Below are 25,367 nucleotides of genomic sequence, written 5' to 3'. Positions count from 1 at the left end.
ATGGAGCAATGCTTGCTGTGGGAGTATGATCCTTCAGGCTTGCTTTAAAAAGGCTCTAAATTCAGGGAATTGATTCATGAGGCATGACCTTTTTGTGATTTTTGTGAGTAATGTTGCAATTCAAAATAAAACCTTTGGGACTTCTGTTCCCTGGGCTTGGTCTTAAAACCTGTTTGTGTTTAGCCCCAAGGTTTGCTCCCTTGAGATGTGTTCCACTGTCCACCTGCTCTGACAAAGTTCAAGTTTTATTGCCCAGTTGATGGCTCTGGGAGGTCAGGGTAAATACAGGAGGAAGGAGGATTACACAGAACATTTAGAAGAAGGGATCTGTGGCTTTCCCAGTAGAATAAGGGTGGATTAAATTATGCTTTGGCAAATTCTGCTGACTTATAGATGCTACGGAATCTGGAAAAAATCATGTAGAAATACTCAGAGAAAAACATCTACAGTTAAATATCCCTCCTATGCATCTTTTATTTCTTAGCTTATACCTTAATGCTTTAAGAGGTTAGAATATGCAAATACTCTTTAGAATGGAAACAAAGTAGAGGATTTTAAGGCTGTTTATTTTCTTCCCTTTGCCCTGTTCTATTTTGAAGTTTGACATTAACGTCTTTTGAAAGAGAGCATATGGCATTCCTAATTAAGGCCTGAGATTTTCTGACATATAACTGAATAATACATTTCAAACACTGCCAAGCCTTCCAGATGAAAGAATTTTCTGGCTGAAGCACTGGAGTGTGTATGCTGTGTAACACTGGTCTCCTTTAGAACTTCGAAGAATTTTGCTGGGAATACCAGCACAGTGAGAAATCCAGGGGTTTGTTTCTTCAGGCTGATGTCGGTATTCCTTGGCAAGCTCAGGTTTGGATCCAGTAAGAGCTACTGTGCTTTGTTGCTCGAAGGATTCAGTGCAGCTGCATTTTGAAACGTTTTAGTCTGCTGAGGGATTTTAGTCATCTTTATCAGATTTCATTCCAGGCTGCAGGGTTTGTTTGTGTGTATTTTCAATGTTAACTCTTGTACAGATGTGCTGGAGTTCTTCAGTCTCTCCAAAGAAAGTCTAATCTCTTCCTTTCAGCATTTGGTGCCAGATTTTCTTCCTTTACTTTGAATGCATAAAACCTTTCTGAAATTGTGGTTTGAGATAAATTCCTGAGCTGGGTTTCTTGTGTTTCTTAATACATACCAGTATCATTAACATGTACCTTTTGTCTCTGAATGGCAAATAGGCTCATCTCAGAGGTTTCCTCAATTTTTTTTTCTTCTTTCCATGGGAAGTAGAAGGGACTGCATTTATTGTTGCTCCCTCTGACACAGTTGTACAATTCAGGAGAGGAGAGAATTAAACAAATGTAACACATTTAGTTCCTTTTTTTTTTGTTAGTTATTGTCATGTGTGTGTGGAAGGTGAGGAAATTGGCCTTAACACTATTTTTGGTAATTTTAAGGGGGAAGCTGAGTCTTCAAATACATTTTTTTTCCCTCGGGACACAGTTGATTCCTTTGGTTCCTATCACTGTGATAGAAAATTTTAGTTAAAATTATAAACTTGGGGGTTTAGGTCTTCTTGTTTCCATCTTGAGGTCTAGTGAATGCGTGCAAAAGATTGGGAAACCTTAAAAGCAAGTTTTTTGTAGATGTGTGATGCAGGTGGGTAGTTATTTTGTTTGGAATATTTTTAATTAATTACATTTAATGTAATGGGGAAGTATTTGAATGGAGGCTGGTATTTGGGAACTGTAAAGCTGTGCAAACCAGCTTCCAAGCTGAAGCCTTTCAGCAATGTAGTTTTCATTTTGAAACACATTTCTGATATACTTCTCTCAGAGCAGCATTTTTGCTGTTAACTGTCCTTGAAATTCAGTATATGCTATCTTTGTCCTCACAGCTCACTGTCAAATTCAAGCACTGATGATATTTTATTAATGACTTATATTTGACAATTGCTAAGAATATAAATTAGAAATCTGTAATTGAAGTGAGAATGATAAGGATGAAGAGTTAACAGGGTAATTGCACAAGTACTGAAGATCCTCTTCTACATGAAAACTATGTTGTCAACATAAAGCTGGAGTTGAAGTGTTTAATGCACCTGAGGGAATTCAGGATATTAGATCAGCAACAAGATGTGACAGAGCTGTGTAGAAAAGTATTGAAGGGATTTGGGGGGCAGGTGTAGCTTTGGTGGTTCTTTTTTTGTTGCATTTTAATTTCTGGAGACAGTTCAGATCATGGGAAAGAGCAGCCTTGGAGCCCTCTAACATCAAACTACCCCATGGCATCAGCAGCCTCTGAAGATGACTGGTTCCCAGAGAAGCTGTGGCTGCCCCATCCCTGGGAATGTTCTAGGCCAGAGTGGACAGGGTTTGGAGCAGCCTGGGCTGGTGGAAGGCATCCAGGGGATTGGAACTGGATGAGCTTTAAGGACCCTTCCAAAGCAAGCTGTTCTGGGATTCTGTGATGATGATAAGAGGGCTGTGGCTGTGTCTCTTTTTGTGTTTCCTGCTAAAGACACTGAAAGCTGGAGCCTCTCAGCATCTGGTGTTGTTGAAGTTGCACTTGTTTAATTCTTATCAGTATTTTATTCAGACAAAACTGGAAATAGTCCAAATACCTGCAAGACCATATTTGCATGAGGTACTTGCCATATGGAGTTAGACTGTCCGGTTTACTGCACAGGCCCGTGAGACACTTAGAATCCTAATGAACACTTGGTTTGGATGGTTTCTTGAGCATGTTATTCCAGGCTCACATGATCCCTTCTGGGTTTGGGTGTTAGTCATATAGTGGCATATATCCCTCCCTGAGTGTTTAATTCTTAATAGTTATGAGCTTTCATTTGAAGCAATCCTTTCTGTTCCATGCATTATGGCCTTTCATGTCACAGCCTTGGGTGTTTTCTGCTCATCCATGAGCTTACCTCAGTAAAAAAAAAGATTTTGTGGCTCAGAGAAGGCTTCTCCTTTCTCTGGTAACACTGCTGTGAATTATTCCCTAGTCCTGTTCTTTTAAATTTCATGGTAACTTCATTAATACACTTGTTTGGTGAAGTCTGCTAAACATTCTTTATGATTTCATTAAAATTTTGTATCTTTTTATGCTTTTAAAACTGATATATGAGAAAAAAATTGTCTGAGACCTGTATGTATGCATCTCTAGTGTCTGTGTTTTGGGTAAACCTGTGCATGCTTTTGTTTTCTTGTTTTTTCTTTATTTTTACAGAGAGTGATAATGAACTCTCCAGTGGCACTGGTGATGTGTCAAAGGATTGTCCTGAGAAGATTTTGTATTCCTGGGGAGAGTTACTGGGGAGATGGTAATGCTTAATTTCTTACATTAGATTTTAGTTATTAACCTTTTATTTGGTTTATTACACTATATGCTCCTGAACAGGAGGTTTGAAATTCTTCATCTTACACAGCTTAAAAACTAAAATGCAAGACACATTGAAGTGTCATTTTTAAACTTAATTTAAGGGGGACTGGTATAGATAACTTGGAGTTTTTTGACAAATCTTTCCTGTAACATGTGCAAAAGTCTGGTTTTGTTTGGTGTTTGAGATTGTATTTGTATGTGCTCACACAGCAGGTATGAGTCTTCACAGGCAGAACTTTGTGGTCATTTAGCTGTTAAATCCTCGGGAATTTAATCAGTGCCAGGATAGGACAGACACAGCAACTCCCATGTGTCCCATCTAAGCCATGCATGCCAGCTGGTGTACATTTAATTTGTTTACAAGCACTATTTTTTTCTATTTTTGTGAACGTGCTATATGTAAGCACTTGAAAAGGAATATAGAGAGACTGTGAATCCTCACTGAAGTGCTTTCTGTTGGTGAATAAAATGAAGAGTATTTGTAAGCCCAGACTATGTTCTCAACAGTGTTATTTCTGTTGTTTAATTAAGTGCTTCAGTAGCAGTGCATAGTGTGCCAAGAGAGGGAAAAGTCTGTTTGCTGCCTCAGAGAGACCTGAGCAAGTGCCAGAACCACTTACTTGGTTTTCCCTGTGTAAGTAAGAGCTCCTGCTGCTGGAGACAAAAATAATCAGAGGCCCTTAATCTGGAATTGGCTGTTTCCTTTTCCTAACTCCAGAAAGAGAGATGAACAACATTTTAATGGGTTTATTTGGGTAATTCCTCCCTTTACTTGGCTACTCTGTAGCTTTGGAAAAACAGCCTCTTACTGCTGACCTCATAGGAGATCTCACACAAAGGTTTCTTGATGAGGCATCAGGAGGTTTTACTGAGCTTAACTGAACCTTGCCCCTGGAACCTTCTCCTTCTGTTGTTTTTACCTATTCTGTCACCCAAGTTTCTGACCTTAATCCAACACTGGAAGATGCTACTTTTCAATTTGACTTTTTAAAAATTAATTTGTCAGTTGATTCTTCTATTTTTAACCTGTGTCCTTGATAAATACCTGGACTCTGTGGATGAGCTTGCTCATGGTCTTAAGTTTCAGGTATCCAACTATTTCTTCTGGTTACTCAAGTATACTAATCGACAAGGCAAAGCATTTAAGAGTTTTGGAATCCTAACACAACTTCCAAATTATCAACAAATAACAATTTATAAATAAATCAAGAGAATTGTTTAGTAGTTGAAGCAGCTTAAAACTAGTTTAAAATGGGGAGAGAAATGGGAGATCCCAGCCTGTTTGAAGACTAGCAAACATTTATTCAGGAGCGTCTCAAGCATTACCTCTGGAGAAATTCAAAACTGTAAACTACTTGAGTTCTTCAATAGTGTTATGTTACATTCTAAGAACAAAACTTAGAGTTACAGGTGAGAATTGGTAAGGATTTAAAAGCTAAAAATAAATCAAAATAAAATCTTGTAGTGTTGTTGAAAACAGCACCATATGTTAGTAGAAGAGCTGTAAAATTTGTAAAAAAGTAAATAAAAATTAACACTTCTCCTTGGGGAACTGGTGTTCTGATTTGTCTCTTAGATGAAAAATTTCTTGCATTTTAATTGCTTTTTGTCATTTCATTAAAATGTCACTGTAACCTATTGGACTCAGCAGAAACACTGCTCCAGGACTCTCCTTCAAGGATATAAACAGAAATAAGAACCAAGAGAACAAACAATTGCAAAGTGATGCTATATCTGTTTATTTTACTATTTACTGCATGCTCAGCATTAAAGTTGTTCTTGCCAGCTAAGCTGCTTTAGCTGACTGGTCAACTATTTCTTAAAAGCAGTAGTAGTGATCAATAACAGTCTTTGATCAGAAATATGCTTGTCAAGTTGGAGCATAGTCTGTGCATTGCTGCTCTATGTCCTTGCTCTCTGTTATTTTAAAATTGTATTTATGAGTTTGTGCAGGAGAATTGCAGCATTTTGTAACAAATTAAAGATGTCAGCATCCATGAATGGTGACTCCCCCACATGATGAAGGGTAAGGTTAGGGTAAGAAAAGCTTTTATTTTATGCTCGCTTCTGTTGTTCTGAGCAAGGATTATGGATGCGCAAGCTGTTTTCCAAAGAGCCATCAAGTACTTGGAAAGCTGGCTGTGGAAGTTGGTAATGCTGTCCAACATGTACTCATACTGCTAAAGTATTACCTCTGCCATAAAATAGATCTAGGACAGAGCCAGTAAAGTCTGGTTGTGTAATTCTCAGCTGGGATTGTGTTCAGGATGATGTTACAGAATGGGTGTTAGTAGTTGCCTTGTATAGTTTCGTTGGTGTTGCTTAAAATTTCCCTCTTATGTTTCTCTGGGAAGGTCCCTTTTTAGCTGCTCATTTGATCAGCTTGCCCAGTCCTCAGGGGAGCCCTTCCTTGTTTCTCACATGACACACGTGACCAGATCCATGTAATAACCAAACTAATCCACAACTAGATGTGATTCAACTTTCTGATGTATTTACTATATATTTATTCTTCGACATGCATGCCATAATTCTGTAAGTGTTTAGAGTATCTAGTCATAGAATCCCTGAATAGTTTGGGTTGGAAAGGACCTCAAAGCTCATCTCATTCCAGCCCCATGCCATGGGCAGGGATGCCTTCCACTATCCCAGGCTGCTCCAAGTGTCCAACCTGGCCTTGAGCACTTCCAGGGATGGGGCAGCCACAGCTTCTCTGGGCACCCTGTGCCAGGGCCTCTCCACTCTCACAGAGAAGAATTTCTACCCAGTACCCATGTAACCTGGCCTCTCGGTCAGTTTAAAACCATTCCCCCCTGTATCTGCCCCTATAAAGGTCTCTCCCTCCTTTTTATAAGCTCCTTTAAGGTACTGAAAGGCCATAATAAGGTCTCCCTGCAGCCCTATTCTTGTCCAGGGAGAACACCCCCAGTTATCCCAACCTGTGTCCACAGCAGAGAGGTTCCAGCCCTTGGAGCATCTCTGTGGTCGCCTCTAAACCAGTGCAAGTCCTTTAAGTTAAGTGTTTAGTGCTTTTAATGTTTCTGTGAATATTGGTTTTCTTTCTAGCTCTTTCCCATCACAAGACTGTTAAAGTAATGTGACTGACCGCAAAATGCACTGAAAAATATAAAAGGAACTAGTTTTTATTTGGGTAGCTGAGGGATAAAGATAAGGATGAAATTACTTGTACTGCGCTGCACATTTAAAAATAATTATTGCTTTTTAAAAGAATAAGGGTGTTATATAATCACACTCTTTTCAGTTCTCAGTTCATTTGGAAAAATAAATAGGTTAGAGTATCTTTTAAGTATAAACAGCAGTGGTAACCTGTTCATGTCCTAATGACCTGTTTCATAGAATGAGTACTCTAAACATTCACTGCAAATCCAAGCTCAAATTGCAGGTTATTTAATTAATCACGTCTTGCTGGCGTTTGGCCAAACAGCCACTCTCACTACTCTGCTACCAGGAGAGCTGGGAAACACAACAGTGGTCAAAGCACTTGGAGAGCACAGCACTTCCTACAGCAGAAAGAGCCAAAAATCACTTTGGGCAGTCTTCTGCTGCATTGCTCTGAAAATTGCCATGTGTCTAAGAGGGTTTGTGTCTAGATCAGCAAATACTGTTATCTCCAAAGGAGCTTTTCAACATCTGCAGCTGAAAGCTCTGTAATATTGTGTGCATGCAGTGATTGTTTTCCTGCATCTCTTGTATGTGTGTACAACCAGATAGTAAAGCACCAGCTCACACCAGCAGGCAGATTTATTTGAAATAGTAGGATTGTACAAATGTGTGCAAGTGTTCCTGTTTTGTGGCACTTGGAACATACTCTTGGCATGAAGTGTGGAACTAGAAATTCAGTCTTCATAATACTACCCTTAAATTGGTTTTCGTTTTCCAAAATGTGTTTTTCTGTACAGCTTACATTATTTTTAATTTATTGTTCTGAACCTGAGCTAAAATGTATATGTTGAACAAATATTTAAATTGAATTGTCTGCCCAGATGGCATATTTTTCAATGCAAATTATTCTTCATTAGCCGACTTAGTTCAATTTCTGCAACTGCTTATTGTTAATTTTCCGTAATTTCCCCACACCTAGAGAATTTGGGTATCACTACATTTTGCCACTGATTCTTACTGTAAATCCTTGCAGAGTTTTTGCTTTCCATCTGACAAACACTAACTACTGTAATCAGTGGAAGAAAAGTTTGTGTTGCCAATTGCTGACTCTGCTTTAGTGAATAACTTTAAAGATTTTTAATGTTTTTAATCTTTATTTGGCTCCTATAGTTGAAGTATAACAGGTAAATGATCACCTTTGTTTCAGGCACAATAACCTTGTTGTGAGACCAAATGGGCTGTCCACTCTGGTGAAGAGTGGTGTTCCAGAAGCTCTGAGGGCAGAGATCTGGCAGCTGCTGGCAGGATGCCATGACAACCAGGCAATGCTGGATAAATACAGATTACTCATCACAATGGTAAGGGATTTATTATTTGTTCTTTCCTTCTTTTGTTCACTTTTCTTTCCTTTGGATGATACGAATTCTGCTGGGCAGCAGTTTTAGTCAGTGGCAGGGCAGAAGAATGAAACAGTTTGACTTGTTTTAAGCAACTGAAATTGTGATTATGTGACTTTGCCTCCTGCCATGGGTACCTGCTGCATGGCATTAGCAATAGAAATTGCTGACCTATATCTGTAGTAATGCTTGACATTTAGTTTCTATTCTCTTGCTGTGATGATAATAAGAACATCAGCTTGTTCAGGTGTTTGCTTGTGGGTTTTTTTATAAACTCACATCCATCACTTTGTTTTTTCAAAAGTTTGTTTTATGTATGTCTTAATTTTAGGGGGTTTCAATTCTTAAACTCAAACAAACCTAAACAAAACAGCACAAAATTGAGTATTTCTTCTTTCTGTTGTTTATTTTAAAAAAGAATGTTAAAAACATTTTGACCTAGCAGGAAACCAGTCTCCTTGCTGTATGGGTGAGCTGAGGCGAGAATCCTTTTGGGAGTCAACTCCCATTCTCTGTGCATCAGTGCAGTCAGTGAGCATTCTAGGAAGTCTGTGGAGCTGTTTGATCTGTGGAGGCAAGAGGGAGGAGTTCTGTGTTGTGTAGCACAAATTCTGTGTAGTGTCAGAGGTGATCTCAGCCTTTGGGGTTCTGAGGCTCTGCCACTGCAGGGCTGTTCCAGCTCTGAGAAGAGCAGCAGTCTCAAATACACTTTGAATGGCAGAAATGGATGGAGATCGTTTTCTGTGCTGCTCAGAGCAAATGCTGGATTTGTTACCTGGCTTATGGATTATCTGTCCACATAGAAATTCTGGAGTAGATGTTGTTACTCAAAGTTTCCTTTCCTGATCTTGTCATATTATTTTGCTACTTGTCCTCTTAATTTGACATAATTATGTTTGTGAAGTTTAGAAGCATTCCCAGAGTGAGAGCTGTCCTGGTGGCTACTTTTTTCTTTACCAAGAAGGAAGAATGTTTTGATAGTGTAAATTTTTCATTTTGATGTTGTAGCTGTGTTATATTTTCCTTAGAAACCATTCACAGGACATCTGTCAGCTGTATGGTGCATCAAAGCCACCTCCATTATTTGCTCCTGCTTTCCAAAAGTGGGAAAGACATTTGTTTCAGGGTGGAGGAGGGAGTGGAAAACTTCTAAAATGCAAGGTTTATCTTGATACTGGGGCCTTGTGCCTTAAAAATACCTTGTAACACTTGGCCTTTTCACAACAGAGATATTGCAGTGATGTGTATTTTGGAAGATGATATTTCATATAGTATTTAATACGAAATATTACAGTGGTACTGATGAAAAATTTAAATCCTCTGCTGAACGGAAGCATTTATGCAAACAGAAGTTTTTATCTAAAGTGAATAATTTTCCTTCTGAAGTGACAAAGCTTCTATAGTATGTCTGTCTAAACTGCTGACAATCACATCATTTGGCAGTAAAAGACTCAAGAAAGAAATGAGCAAGAGAGAGCCTGTGCCATACCAAAGCTAGGGCCCATCTTTGGGAAAAGTTCACGTGGGATGCTCCAGAAAAAAAGTCAGCTGATTTTTTTTTTTTTATGAGTTATTGTATGATATTTATGTCTGTGAACAGAAATTTTCAGTTTCATTTTGGTGTGTCAGTAATGTGAATTAAGCAGAGAGTAGTAGAATATATATTTTAGTAGTATATACTACTAAAATCTTAGTTGCAGTGTTACCTTATGTGTGTCAATAATAACCTAATAATAACTTAATAATGTTAAGCTTCAGAGTTATTTGGGTATTAATGACTGTTCACTTGCTTCTCCTGTATGAGAAATGAGAAAGCAGAACTGATTTCTTTTCTCTGCATTATTTGTGTGCTGCCATCCTGATAGACCAACAACAAAAACTTTATTTTTTCCGTAATTATTTATTCTTCCCATCAAACCCATCATTTTCGTCTTGATTCTTTCAGTTTATGTATATGCTTGTACAAATTCATCGTCTCCTTGTATTTTGGTCATTCTGCTTGATGTTTCTCTTCTGAAAGCTGGATTTTTTATGGGTGCCTTGACCACTTCAGCAGTATATTCCTTGAACATGTGTGTTCCTGAGCCATTCCTAGGGGAGTGGGGAGAGCTGGTGATGCTCTGCACTTGCAGTCCTGGGAGTGAAGTGGGCTCAATTCCAGAAGGAGGAGGTGGTACAAACATCTGTGAACTTGCACCATTGCCTACTAACATCCCACAACTCCAGAACATGTCTCTGTTTAAACAGCTCCCCATTGCTGCCCAGTCCCTGGAGCAGTCCCTGAGGTTCTGTCCCATGCTGCCCATGGTGATAGATCCTTCCTCTGAGCCTGCTCTCACAGCACTCCAGCCCTTCCCTGCTCATCCTGCCTGACCTGCACCCCTGGGTTAAATTGGCAATTGCAGCACCTCCATGAGAAAAAGGGCACTGGAGACCAGTAGAAAAATCTCTGCCATGATACTGTCACAGCTTGAAAGATGAACTCAATACCTGGAATTATTTGTACTGAAAACCTGATTTATGATTGCTCTACTGGGACAGAGCAAAACCTGGTAAAAACTCTGATTTTACTACAGTGTTACTGGTTAACTTCTGGTGAAACTGTGCTCAGTAGTGAGAGTTGTGGTGTTGGCAGGCCAAAAATGTGTGCCTTGTGATACTCTAAATGACAGCAGACTCTCAGCATTGAAATTTAGAGACCATGCTATAGACACATTAGTTGTTCCAGTCTTGTGCAGCAGTACTGTGTTAGATTGGCCAGCTATCAGTCCCATCACCTAAGAAATCTGGCTGTGCGTTTATACTGTATTTATCCATCTGTACGCAAAGCTCTGGAACCTGCTGCAGTGTTTCTCAGCTACAGGAGTGCTTTATTCAGTGTTTTCTGTAGGAGAGAGTAATTTGGGGCTTGTTTTAGAGTCTCAATTCAGCACTGAAAGCAAAATAAAATGTCTCATTTAGAAAAGTCAATGCTGCACTTACTTTCTCCAAAAGGCCTCCATGTCCTCTAGTCCTGTGCAGTGGAGATCAGCAGTCTGTCAAGAATGATCTGGTGAATTGTGTTCCTTTTCCCTAGATCAGAGCATTCGTTTTCCATCTCTAGGTGAGTTTGGAGCTCCAGGAGGGAAGGGAAAAAGAAATCCTTGTGCTCTCACAAGTACTGACAAGCACTCCCTTGCACTCTCTTAGGTCTCCTGCTGAGTTCCAACTTGATGATTACTGTGAGTTGCTCAGGAATTTTGACTGGAGCACAATAATAGGCCTTGCATACAATTTTAGAGAGTAGGAGTTGTGATTTGGCAGCTGTTTCATTTCTGACATATATGTAAATGTGTTCTGTATGACAATCAAAATCTGCCTTCCTTTGCCATGGGCTCTTCACAGTGCTGCACGTGGCACCTGACAGGAAGGGGGAAGTCAAATTTACATCAGTAGGGATAAATGTGTATTTTTATTTATGTAATTATTGTATGGAAAATAAAATCAGAGTGAGAAAAATCTGCTAATGATAATGAAGGGGTAATATTGGTACTTAAAAAGCCTTTATAAAAGCATGTCTGATCTCTTTGTTAAAGGAATACAGAAAAATGTGCACGAGCTGAGGTCAATTCATTGACAGAGTGTTTCCTCCTGCCTGCTTGGCATCATTTCATCTTCACCGGTTCCTCTCCAGAGACTGGGATGAATTTTTCCATGATGAAGTGTATTCAGAGCTCTGATAAACTGGTGGCTGCCAAGCCACAGTGTAGCCTGTCTGTGACTGGAGTGAGTGCTAATTGCCTGCTGCAAGAATTAAGGATCCAGCTCCCCTTGCCCCAGTGTGTCCTTGTCAGAACAGGGATCAGGCACTGTCAGTGTGCACATGAGTAGAAATTTGCTGTCACATGATGGCAGTGATGCAGCAACTTAGCCTAAAATACTTGTTGCATCTGCATGGGGACAGATGTTTTATTTATTGTATCTTACACTGCTTATTATCAAGAGTTTTGCTTCTCTGTTTGAGATGGTTTCCTTCTTGTATGAATTCTCACTGCTGAATTTGTAGGATGAGACTTGTTTCCTGTTAGGGCTGAGTGTAGTAGTGTAAGTGAAAACAAGAACAGAAACAGGAGGCTGTCACTCATGTTCTGTAGTTTGAAAACTTTTGGGTGGACTGTTTTAAGGTAAGATTTCTGGTTCTAAACTGTATGATTTATTCATAAAAGACTTCCAGTTTGCAATAGGAATTCCTTTAAGAAATGAACTGTATGTTCATCTAACAGCATATATAGACTTATTTTAAATGCAGCAGCTGCTGTGGTTTAAGGAAGCAAAACGTGTTTTAAATTTATTATTATCATTTTTTAAGTAAGATCAGAAAAATAAGCCTCAGATAAAGTAGATGCTGGTAGTATTATATTCAAAACAATGAAAGTTTGTGTAGGAATGAGAATGCCTGGTTTTGAACTGGGTGGTGACATTGAGTCGAAGTTCTTAAAGAAAGATTGAATGGCTGTCCTTCCAAATGACTTGTAAGAGAACCAAAAATAGGATTGTTTATTCTCATAATTTCTTTTGGCAATATGAGCATGTGCCCAGGACAGTTAGCGATAATAACTAATTAAAGGGTCAGGCTTCAGAAGACTTGGCCAAAAACCAGCTTTTTCTGCTGACTGTATTTCTTGGTGTTTTGTCTCTGGACCAACAACATTTCAAGTTACTCCACATAAGAGTGAAAATCCTAAGAATTCTTCCAAGCTCTGAGAGGCATTGATCTGGGGATTAAATATTGCCATATCATGAAAATAAGAGATCTCATCAATTTAATAATTTGAAAATGGCACTAATCAGGGGGATTACTACTCCAGCAGTATAATTCTCATGCAATGGTGAGCAATTATAGGAAAGTATTTTCCATTGCTGCAGAAGGTGGAGCAAATTGATTGGATTTGGGGCTGGATGAAATTTAATCAGTTTAGAGTGAATATATGTAATTTATCTGTTCAGTTAGGACCAGCATTATTATTTCTGATTCCTGTGAGATAAATCCTCTTTTTTTAAAGAAAAAAGCAAAAAAAACCCCAAAAAACAAAACAAAAACAAAACAAAACAAAAAAAAAAAAAAAAAAAAAAAAAAGACCGCCAAAGGTTGCAGGTTTCTGGAACTGTGTCTTGTCCAAAATCAAAAGTTAGAAATAGGATAGATGAAAATAGCAAATCCTGTTGTTAAAGATTCAATATGTGCTTAAACATGATCTTCCATGTATTGAATTAACAGTAATTATCTGTTACTTCATGCATCTGTCTTCAGACTGAGCTTCAAGGATTGAAGATCAACTTTCATGTAAACCTAATGCAGAAATGTATTTATTTTTTTAAATTTTGAATTTATCCAGACTGTTCAAACACCAAAAGGTATTTGCTTCTTTGTTTCACACTTAATATTTACTTGGCTCTTTAATTTTTATTGCCAGTTTGCTTGCATGGGTAGGAAAAGGAAAACTGAGGAGACCACAAGTGAGTCACTCTTTCTATCCAAAGAAGATTAAATGCAGTTGACTTTGAAACTGGTGCCTTGATGCCAGGTTTGTGTGGTTTTGTTCATTTAGTTTTTAAATTTTATTTGTGTGAAGCAAATACAATTTGTGTGAAACAGTTTAGCTGGGAATTGAGAGAATTCCTTACATAGGAAGGCTGTTTTAGTGGGAGTAGAAAATGAATCAAGCTCGTTATTTGCAGCAATACCAAAGGATGTGAAGTTAGCACTAAGGAGGGGAAGAGGAATATTTTTTTGTCCCAGTGGCATCCTGCAGGCTTCCACTGCTCAGTGTTCTGAGACTAATTAATCAGTAAGGGTGTCTAATTAAAAAGATGACTGTTCACCAGCTGCCACAACAGGCTGGTTAATGGACTGAAACATTAGAGTATTTTTGTAGGAAATATTTGTGTTCAGAATGCTGCATCTGTTTGTCCTGATTGAAAATGGGGGAGTTTAGGCCTCTGTAGCAAGGAATAGGGCTTTTGTGGCTTTTTTGCATATTTATTTTGTCTCCTTACTAATTAGGAGATGTCTCCCTTGACTTTTAAAGGAAATAGATATTAAGGATGGCATAGCAGTATGCTAAACAATTGTAAAAGATCCTATTACATAAGGGTCAATGATCATTATAATAAAAATGTGATTTTTTTTCAGTTGATTGAAAAGAGAAAAAGCTAATACCTGTTACTTTGCTTTTTGAACGAGGCACTTGGGTATTAGCCAAAATAATTCTGGAGGAACTGATCACTTTTTCTGAGTTTCCTGTTTCTTTGAAATTCTGTACATATAGGAAGTTTCTTAGGTTTTACTTTTCCCCACCTTTTCTCAAAGCATAAGGATAGGATGACTGTTACTTAACTCTTCTCTTAAATTGAGAATTCATTTCATGGCAAGTAGAGTCTTGATATTTTTATAATGTAATGTGCTTTCTAAAGACAAATCAGCTCATGCTGGTTGGAGTGATGGGGAGCTTCATTTTTGGTGTAAGCTAATCTGTTGGTGCTGGCAGTTACAGTCACCTACTTTGAATTATTTTATTGGTGCTGCAACACTGTGGGACAATGAAGTATATATGAACTGGAAATACTTACTAGAAATCGGTGAAAAATTATTGTCTCTGAAGAGTAGAAGTTGATACAATTTTAATTCTTTAAAGAGCTTCATTTAAATTCAGACTTCAGATAAAAGGTTTAGTTTATGATAAATGTACCAGGGTACCTAGTTCCACAGCAAATGTTAATATTTCTCTTACAAACTCAGGAATAAAATGTCCCTAAGGTGAATTGAATTTGCCAAGTTTTGATTCATTTAGCACTCATCTGGAGAAAGTCTTTCAATTTTGTGTGCACAAAAGGGAAAATCTTATGCTAAGTCTTCATCTTCAAAGGAATTTATCAGTTTAGTGACAAGTCCCTTCAGGAAATAAAGGAGGAGCACCAATTAGTAATTTTTATTTTTATGTAATCTAAATGTTAATGCTTATGTATGATACTTAAGGTGGAAAATAACAGCAGTAGTATTTTATTTTCAGGGCCTGCATAAAATGATAAAATGTTCTGCTGCATTAAGAATTTTTCTGCCGTTTCTTTTCCATACATAGCCACATATAAGAACACTAAAATAACACTCACAATATAATTCCTAGTGCTTGAGGTGATGTATGACCTCTCTGTCCAAAAGACACATCAATTGATACATTTATTCTGCAGGGTAGAGTAGAAATGAGATTTGCATGTGCCCTCTTGGGACCTGTTCTGTTTTGTCTGTGTGAATTTATGATCCATTATCTGTAACCAGGGGAGCAGAGTTGCCCATCATTTCAAACAGTGATAAAACCAAGGGAGTATCAGTATTAGGACCTGGATAGGTTTAAATGATGTTTACTGGAAGAATTGATATTGCACCAGATAGTGTCATAAGCTCAGGATATATGAATATTGATGCAGATAACAAGTGGTTTTTTAGTAGGATGGAATTGGGATGTGTCATTGCCTCGCTGTTCCCTCACAGTGTGGTGAGAGCTGCTAGTACTTGGCACCTCAGTGCTGGTTTGAAAATCCCTGCTATTCCTTCCTGGATAAAACATAAATAGATATCCCAGTTGAATTTGAATGTTGATTTGGTAGTTGGTGTTGTTTTACTGTGGCACTAATGGTGCTAATGCTGAAAGAACAGCTGTAGTAGACATTTTAAACTGTGGTTTTCTGAGTAAAACTGGATTGTTTTAGAAGTCCCCTGCAGGGTGTGTTGTCTTTATGGAATTGTGTGTATGATCTTCCCTGTTAGCACAAGCCACTGCTTACCTGAAGGAAAAGGTAATATCTGTGTCCGCTGCAGGAGCTGGGATTGCTGAGGGGTAATTGTGTTTGAGGCAATCGGCTTGCTCTTGGTATTCCTCTTTCCTCTCCAATCCACTTCTTCCTAACTGGCCTCTGTTTTCAAATAAAGATTGCATAACTGGCATTCAGGAGGCTGCAGCACTCCAGAGCTGGAGCTTTAGAAATCTTAAATACCTTTATTGGAGAGAGCAAACCACCTTTTCCTGACTATTAGTTGCTGATTTCAGTATGTTAATGTTTGATGCTATAAAAATTAAAGAATGCTCTAAGTGCTTAGAGAGGAACACTAAGAATCTAAACATTTGGTGTTTAAAGTCTCTTAAAATGCCTTTGTTAATACCAGTACTGGTGGTCAACACTTTATTAGAGCATGTTTTACCATAGCTGTGGACAGCAGTAGCAATTGGAACAGTAACAAACCCCGCAAGGCTTGAGCTGCATGTGTAGAATATTAAAATGTACAGAAGTGATGAACACATCACGTAAATCTAAACTGGAGTTTGATATAGGAGTGAATTCTGAACCTTTATGTATGACTTCATGGTAAAACCCCAAACGACAGGGTTACTTAGGTGTTCTGTAGGATATTTTTCTAAGGGCCTGAGCTAGTATTAAGGTAGATTTTACAGTAATCACTTCAAAAGAGATCAGAAATCTGCAGATCTTTACAGTCTATATCCATTAAGGAATTTTTTCCCTTTGCAGTGATGAGTATGGTCATACAAATTAAGAGTCATGTCTCCTGTCAGCAAGCAAATTTGCAGCTGCTGAGGTAAACTAACCAGAAGGAGATTGTTTGCAGTCTGCGATTGCATATACTCTTTCTAACAATCTCTTATGTAGGTTTTTGTGGACACAGACAAATATTTTGGCAGCTAGGAATTTTTTTTCTCGCTGAGGGTTTTCATCAGTTGCTTTTTAAACTGACAACCAAACGCTGATGATATGGAGCATCACATATTTTAATCATATCCTGCATATGACAAAGCTGTCTTCAGATGGGTGGTTTGTCTTCAAAGCAATGTTTCAAAATACAGCCTTTTTTTGACTCAGCTGCATTAAAACTAAGTAGTCATTAATGTGGATTGCAGTTTCAGACAGCGTGCTTGCCAAAAAAAGGTTTCTTTTACTGCATGTTCCATCTTTTTTTTATACCCTTACCTAGCATTTGCAGGGCTAATTACAGTAGTTGTGGAGTTTTATTTAGAAAATTTCCTTTCCCCCGTTTCTCTCAGAGAGATTCATTGTTCAGGTGTGGTGTCAGGGTGATATGGGAGCAAGCACTGGGGCTGGGCAGGATGGATGGGTGAGTAGCCTTAGGCAGGTTAATGTAACATTGCAGTCTAATTACACTTTTTGATACCTGTATGGCAGAGGAATTGGAGGTACCTTTTGGAACCATGCCCCCTTTCTTTCATGAGTTTGTAAATGTAATTCCAGAAATTTTTTTTGGTCTTTGTCATCACTTGTCTAGGATTTCCTTTTCTTTTCTGTAAAGACTCTCCAATTCTTTAATGGAAATTTGAAAATACATAAACACACATTAGGGATAAAATAGACACACAAATGTTAGAATGAGTATTCTTTGGTGATGCTTTTATACTTGCATGTGAGTTCAATGCAGAATGGCTGCCCCTGACACAACAAGAATGCTGATGCTGAATGCCAGCAGTGGATTTACACAGCTGGCAGTCAAGGAGTAATATTTGGATGTCTGCTCATTTTTTTGAGCTCAAAACCATATATTTCAGGCAGCCATGCACTTGATTAAGTTTAGGCTATTACACAACGAGGAAGTTAATTTCATAGAAAGCTCAGAGCAGCTGGTTGTCTTTTCAGGACTGTTTGCTGTGTCTGCTTGAGTCAGCAACAAGCCTTGGAAACAGGCAGCTGGGCTCCTTCAGCCCTAGCAGAGACATACTTCTGAAACTTCGATTTAAAGTCTTGGTATTCCCATGTCTAAGATTTATCCTGACTCCTGAAAATGTATGTAAGGTGAATATTGTACATGGAGTTTCCTTTGCAGAAGCTGTTGACTTGGTCATAGATTAGGTAAGATATTTACCTACATAATTTACATTCCTAGAAATGCTAGCTTCACGTGATTCTTGAGAGGGGACTGTGTGTCCAGCCTCAAGGATTAATACTGGGGCTGGGGAAGCAAAACTACAGAAATCCACTTGAATTTTCAGTGTTAGCCTTGTTGCACATCCCTGTGTATTATTTGAATTTCCAGTATACATCTGATTTTTTTGCTGCAATAAGGAATTAATCTGATTCTTCTGTTTAGTGGAAGCAAAGAGCCTGAACAAAACCACACAAACCTGGCATCAAGGCACCAGTTTCAAAGTCAACTGCATTTAATCTTCTTTGGATAGAAAGAGTGACTCACTTGTGGTCTCCTCAGTTTTCCTTTTCCTAACTATGCAAGCAAACGTGCAATAAAAATTAAAGAGCCAAGTAAATATTAAGTGTGAAACAAAGAGCTGTATTTGAGCTGTATTTTTGGCCATGCTAGTTCTGCTCACTGAAAGCTCTTGTGGATTGTGGTGAGAGACTTTTCATGTGGGTCAGGCAAGAGTTATGAGTACTGCTAGTAGCAACCTTAATTTTCAGTGCAGTGAAGCCAAAATAAAAGGCACATGCTGTGTTAAAATACCAGCTTACACTGGGATCCTAGCACATGCTATGTACATGGTTTAAGTGCAAAGATTTCCAGTACAAGTTACTGTTTCTAGTCATAATTTCCTGAAGTATCTGTTAAGTACTTTGCTTAAGGCTTGTCTCAGTATGGCTTTTGGAATATTTCATGGTGCACACTTCTAATTTGAAATAGAAGTAGTAGTTTTGACAATCTGAGAAATAATGGGTAGGAGAAGAGTTCTCTGAGATTGAAAGTGCTTGTATAATTAGGAGCCCTGTAGTGGTCATCAAGCATTTGACAGAAATTGAAAGATATGATCATTTTGTAGTCATAGGCACCTTTCCATACATACAAGGACACAGAACTCTGCTGCTTCAGACAAATCAATTTTGGTACTTCCTAACTTTCCAGTACTTAATTTGAAATCATTAAGTAACCTTAATCATGGACTCCTAGAATGGTTTGGATTGAAAGGGACTTTAAGTCTCATCTTCAGTCCACTCCCTGCCATGGTGGGCAGGGACACCTTCCACCAGCCCAGGTTGCTCCAAGCCCCATCCAGCCTGGCCTTGGACACTGCTGGGGATCCAGGGGCAGCCACAGCTTCTCTGGGCAGCCTGGTACATTTTAGGGATCTAGGTAAGGTCACTGGCACATCAGATAAGTGGTAAAATGTGTTTGTTTTTTCCTCCTAACTGTGAGAACTTGCAATGTGTAATTTTCTACTCACCTTGAGATGCTCCCTTGCATTTCTTAGAGTTCTCAGGAATTATACTAATTGTGATCTCTAAAGCAGAATCCCCTCACAAAAAACCCAACCTGTATTTGTCTCTGAAGCTCTTTCTGTAAATTGAGTCATGGATGATACATTTTAAGCCAGCAGAATGCTTGATTATTCTACTTTTGACTGCCTTTAAAATTCTAGTTGCCATAACAACTTTATTTCTTTATTTTTAGCACATCAGTTGCCATAACAATAAAATATAGCTTTTTGAATGTAATCATTTTTCCCTTTCTTTTTTTTTTGCTTTGTTTTATAAAGAACCTTCTTGGGGGGAAAGGAAATATGCTAAAGCTCATCCCCTGTGAGCACTTGGGTTAGAACATTAGCTGAAAAATAAGACTTTTTTAAATCTAGCCTTATTCCAGTTCTATGGCATTTTTTATGACTATTTTCATAACTTAGATAGAAAAATGAATGCAAATAATTTTCTTCAAGTAATTTTTACTTGTGTAAAACCTTTCGTTTGTAAAAAATTGCTGGTTTTCATTCTTATTTCTTTTAGTTAGTGTTATTAGAAAACCTTAACTGTTAAGAGGGCAATTTCTAATATCTTTTTTTCAATATACAGAATGTCTATAAAGTCACTGAGTTAGAGGCAATGTTTTGTTCAGCACATTTGGGGCAGTTTGATGTGATATATCTTTAAAATATATGAACAAAGAGATTGACTTCCAGCTTCAAGCCATAATCTTGAGCAGAGGGGAGAGGTTTATGTGTGAATTTAATATTGGTGAAAGAAGTTGGCCTTGAATGTAATCTATAGATTTGACTTCTCCATTTCCTGATAGTGTCCTTTCCAAAAGGATTTGTAGATATCAATGTTGTCTTTATATTTAACCTCTTCCTAGTTCTGATAAAGTATATATTTGATTTCATTTTTTTAAGAGATGGCAGATAATACCAGGTTTGACATTTCTTCTAGAATAAATTATTTCTTAGCTCACATAACATTTTACATGTGCCAATTTCTGGCTATAAATATAAATGTCCTCATTATCTAATAAGACAAAATTTGCTAGTTATTGGAAGTTGAATGTATGTAGATGTCATTAATCTTGAAAAATAGTTATCAGATGTATAATGACTTTATAAATTTTAATTAGTTAATGCTTAACTCAGGTCTGTTGGGGGGAATGTCAGTAATTCTTGCTTTCAGTGGCATTTTCCTAACACCTCTCATTTCTGGATTCCATGTCTGTGAGTTACCCAGGAATGTACTTCCACTGTTATTGGCAACATTTTCTCTGTAGATCATTCTCAGTAGGAAGCTATTCCTTGTCCTTTCTCATACGTGGATATTGATGCAAGTGTGTTTAGATCCATGCTGGAGGAGAACAGAAGTGATACCTCTTCAGCACTTCCAGCTGGGAAGAAGATTTGGTCTAAATGAAGCTGAGCTTAAAATCCATAAAAAGAAATCGTGCCACCCTTCAGGTTATAAATAGTTATCGTGCCATATCCTTCTCAAGTTCCTCTTTCCTATTTCTTCACAATGTGGTAGAATAGTAATCCTGAGTAACACTTAAGTTTAAAATAGTCTTAAAAATCCACTATTTACTTTGATTAATTCTAGCTTTTTTGTTCTCAAGAAGTAGTGGAATTGGATTTACTGGGATTTGGGGTTGGTACCACCTGCTCCTCAGTAGACCCTGCACTAAAACAAATAGCAGCTCTTTAGTTCTGAACTGATTCTGCCCATACCAACAGTTGGAGCTGTGACTTCATCCCCTAAATGATCCTGATTGTTCAGTGCTTTTCTAAGCCATCTCTCATGTCCTTGAGGAAGAACTATTTTAAAAGAAATCTATTAAAGGAACAGTTTAGGGTGGAATGTGTCAATTCTGTAATCAACTAAACCATAAAATGTTGCTGTGACCAGGCACGTGTTGCCAGCCAGCCTGTCTGGGTTAGACTGGATGTTCTGGGAGGATGTTCTGTGATGGTTTAACCTAAGCCACATCCATGGAGAGGGGATTTGAATCTGTTCTTGCTGTCTGAGTGAGTTTGTCACATAAGGGCTGGCAGTTCACTAAGAACTGCTAGAAGAGAGTACTAAGAAGAGAGAATTAGACTGGAGTGGAACTATTCTGTGGTACATCAGACTTTTGGTTTTGAAAGACAGGTGTATGTGGGTTCAGTCCTCATGTTCTTAGTAGTTGCTTTTGCATGGGCCTTACAAGTTGGCTGCCTAATTAAGGCTGCAATAAATTATTCATCAGCTGAACTCATTAAATCAAAATTGCTTGCCTTTTAAAAGGTCATGCTGTAGTTTAAGAAAGCTATTTGGCTTGCAGAGTGTGAAAAATTGAAGCAGGCAATCACAATGTTTGGGATATTTTTTTTAAATAGCTTTAAAATTTCTTATTCTAGCTCTGCTGAAATGGAATTACTGCTAATACTGACTGAGCTTATGCTCTTGCCAGGCAAGCTGGAATCCTTTTCAACATATACTTTCTTGGTGTCCACTTGAAATATGGTTTTAGAATACCAGTATCTCTGGAATGTAATTCCTGGCATCACACAGACAAAAGTATTAGTAAAAGTACAACAATGTCTAAATATGTCTCTAAAAGGTTTGAATGAATGCAGTTCTAAAATCTCTGATGTATTATTTTGAAATATGAGAAATGATTCCCACGGGAAGGGAAAGGGCAATGCTACTTGCACTGTGCAGACTGTTCTCTACATTTCAGCATTTCTTCAGTTATGATTCTCTTAATTGCTTTTGCCCTGCAATTTAATATTTTAATCATCCCTTGAAAGATGGGAGCAGTGGAAGATAGTAAGTTGGTGTTGTTTTGCCAGTATACTTTTCTTTTTTAAACTGCTGCTAGTGGAAGAGCAGGTGGTTCAGTGTAAGTGGCACATGAAACTGTCTGAGGGCACATGTTTAAATGTTTGCTTTTCATACCATCCTAAGAAGTTTATCTGGTTCTTCTTATCATACATGGTCAGTCAGTAAATAGCATCCTTCTGTAGCTTATGTGCTGTTTAAAGCAAATGTTCCTTGGCTCCTGAAAAATGTTAATTGTCACCATTAACTTGGCTGCACAGCATTTCCCTGAAGTAAATTCACTCCTTGATTGATAGTTTATTGCACAGAGTTTTATTTCCATCGATTCAGGGCACAGGAGTTTGGTGGTATTTGTCAGCCAGATTGAGCTTGTAAAGGGGATTCAATTTGTTGTAGGACCATCAATACCATCTTGATGGAAGCTCCTCCTTAAGGAAAATGCTCTTTTATATGAAATTAAGAAAAATATTTGCTTTGTATGCATCTTTCAATGGCATCCCTGCCCATGGTGGGGAGGGCTGGAACAAAATGATCATTAAAATCCCTTCCAACCCAAACCATTCTGTGATGCTATGAAATATAATCCATGAGATCACAGGCAGTAATGTTTAAAAGGGGATTCTAGCAATTTACACCAAAATCTTGCATAATATTTATTAAATACATGAATAATAGGAGTAATTTGAAAGTTTCAAACTTTAGAAGCATTTCATGTAATTGTTGCTTAACAGCATGAAGAGACTGCACAATAAACTTGCAAATGTGAATGCCCATCTCTCTCTCTACTGATCCACATAAAAAAAATTATTTGCCCATTTCTTCTTGTTCTGCATCACAGCATCCTAATTGCCTAACACTTGTGTGATACTGGCTGATACTTGCATCATTAGAAACAGTGCTGGAAAAGGACCAAGCTGTGAGTCCAGCAGAGGATCAGGCTGAACCTGAGCCTGCTGGAGTCGCAGGGAAAAAGGGATCATTAGCTCCCTTCACATCTCTTGACTTTTTAGAAGGCTACTGTCCGCTTCCAGTCTCCTGAACTGCCCCCACCCTTGACTCCAAATTATACCAGCCTCTTCCATCTGCCTCACCTTACAGAACCTACTCTGCTGCTTCCACCAAGTCCAGTTTTGCCCTAATGTAGAAAAGGCCTGTGCTGGCTTTTTTCCTGTAGCCGGGAGGTAAGAGCTCCACAAGAGCATCTGCATTTCAGAGCAGCAGTTGTGTACCTAGTGTCTCTTGATCTTTGTTGCATCACCAGGTACATGAGCCATAGCACTGTAAAATTATTTATGGCATTCTTTAGGATCATAGGGTGGGAAGGAGAAGGAAAGGAGCTGGTCTCTGATAGCAAAACTGAAAAATGAGACTAGCAGGTGGTTTAAAAGTTTCTACAATATTACTGTTTCCTTCAGAGCTGACACTTGTGGGTTTTTACCACTGGCCCAAGTGTATTTAGTCTTGATGAGAATGGAGACAGACCATAGCAAGAAAAATTCTGAGCTGATGGTTGGAGTCACAGAGGGAGTGGTCAGACATTGGAACAGGGGCCCAATGAGAAAACTCCATCCTTGGAGCTGTTCATAGCTCAGCTGAATGTAGAACCCAGCACAACATGGCTTAAATTTGGTGTTGGCGCTGACTTAGAACTTTGGCCCCCACTTTGGAGCAAGACATGGAGTCAGATGGTATCCACAGAGTATAAGGGGTTTGAGAAGCCTAAGCTTGTTTTGAGAAGAAAAGAATGGGTTTATTTATATATATATAGACACTTCTTATATCTCATCATATGCCTGCACTGAGGTCAAAATCCCCGTGTGTTTTGTGTAAGCGCGAGCTCTCCGGCAGGTTTTAAATAGACAGCTCTAGTGGGTGGATTTGGGGAAGAGGCTTTATATTCCAAATAACAAATAGAACAGATTTCTGCCTTAAATACAGCACTAATATGACTTCATAGAACAACTTCAAACACCAATATGATGTAGAAAACCCTGTCTATGCACACATACACACACACACAATTTTTAAGGCAAGAAATGATTTTTCCTTCATTCTCTGCTACTTTTAAGCTGCACTACAAATGCAAGCTTTATAGAATAGAATTATTCTGGAGGCATTAAAAACAAAACCAGGGTGTCCATAAGATACATGTAAAAGTAAATGCCAGAGGTAGTTAAGATTAAAAATAAAGCAAACTGAAAGAAACACCTTTATTCTTTAGGCTTAGGAGAAAGTATATAAAAGAAAAAAATACTGTAAAATAACCAAAAAAAAAAAAAAAAAAGGAGTTGGGCAGAAAAATAGAAGTTGATGAGTTGGTATGTATAACAGCACTGTCATTCAGGTCTGCATCTAAATAAATAACTGCTGTGTTCCTCATCCCACACTCAGCTGGACTTCCTTGCTCTCATCAATGCCTTTCAGAAAGATTTTACAGAAATGATTGGTGTCCATTTAATCCAGCTGACCATCCAATAAATTTAACAAGGGAAGACTTCAAACTAGAAATGAGTGGTGTGATTGAGATGCTGCTTTGTGCACTGCAGGGATTGCTTCTATCAGTCCTGTTTCCTTACAACAAAGGATTTAGCAAACAAATATTGCTATTCCTTTTCAAACAGAATGACTAATAGATTGTTTTCTTGCTTGGAGCTTCTAAATCTCCTTCCATATGGACTTTTTCTGTCCGAGAAGCTTTATCTGGTTTCCTTCCAGGGTCACGCATCACCACTGCTTTCACAGCCTTGCTTTGCATATACAAAGCTAATGCTCCTACCACATCCCCTCTGTTTTCAGCCGGATCAGATGGTGTGAGCCTTCTGTTTTGTATGGTGATTTGTATTGTTTTTAGCATAATTTATAAAGAAGGTGAGGAATTGCTCCTTCTGTTGGGCTTGAAGAGTGCTCAGTCCACCAGCTTGGATGCAACCAGCTGTGGGAACATGTGCGCCATGTAGGTTGCTGCCTTGATAACAGCAAGGCAATTCTTTCAGTAGGACTTTTCCTCACTTCCTTTTCTTAAAATACAAATTAGAAAAAATCCTGAAGCAGATTTAGTTTAAAACCTTACCAGAGGCCCTCTGTGCCTCTAATCTCCAAATAAAAAAACTTTTCTCATACAGCTTTTAATGTGCTGTCTCTGATACAACATTCTGGTATTGCTACATTTTGTAAAATTCCCTCTGTAACTGCATAGTTTCATCAGGACTAGTTGATTTCTGATTACTTTTCACTTGCCTCGAAATATACATAAAACAGTACAACTTAGTGCTGTTAGCATGGCGCAGTTTACAGCAAGTGGCTGAAGTGATAGAGCCACTGGCAGCTTGCAGCATGACTGGTTTTTTGGTAGTGAAGGAAGACTGTTCTTATTCCTAAAGAAGTCAAACT

At 38.3% G+C, this 25,367-nt stretch overlaps 1 protein-coding gene across 3 annotated transcripts in view; it reads left to right on the top strand.

Annotated features, from left to right (window-relative positions):
• RABGAP1L (RAB GTPase activating protein 1 like) overlaps window positions 1–25,367 on the top strand; it is a 232,992-nt gene that overhangs the window by 46,410 nt on the left and 161,215 nt on the right. For all 3 annotated transcript variants that reach the window (XM_053984798.1, XM_053984799.1, XM_053984800.1), the window contains exons 12-13: window positions 3,226–3,319; window positions 7,709–7,859. In XM_053984798.1, the coding sequence (XP_053840773.1) occupies window positions 3,226–3,319; window positions 7,709–7,859 (245 nt within the window). The remainder of the gene's footprint in view (window positions 1–3,225; window positions 3,320–7,708; window positions 7,860–25,367) is intronic.

Source organism: Vidua macroura, chromosome 9, assembly GCF_024509145.1.
Source record: "Vidua macroura isolate BioBank_ID:100142 chromosome 9, ASM2450914v1, whole genome shotgun sequence".
In the NCBI taxonomy this organism is placed as follows: domain Eukaryota; kingdom Metazoa; phylum Chordata; class Aves; order Passeriformes; family Viduidae; genus Vidua; species Vidua macroura.
This window is presented reverse-complemented; position numbering and strand designations above follow the sequence as displayed.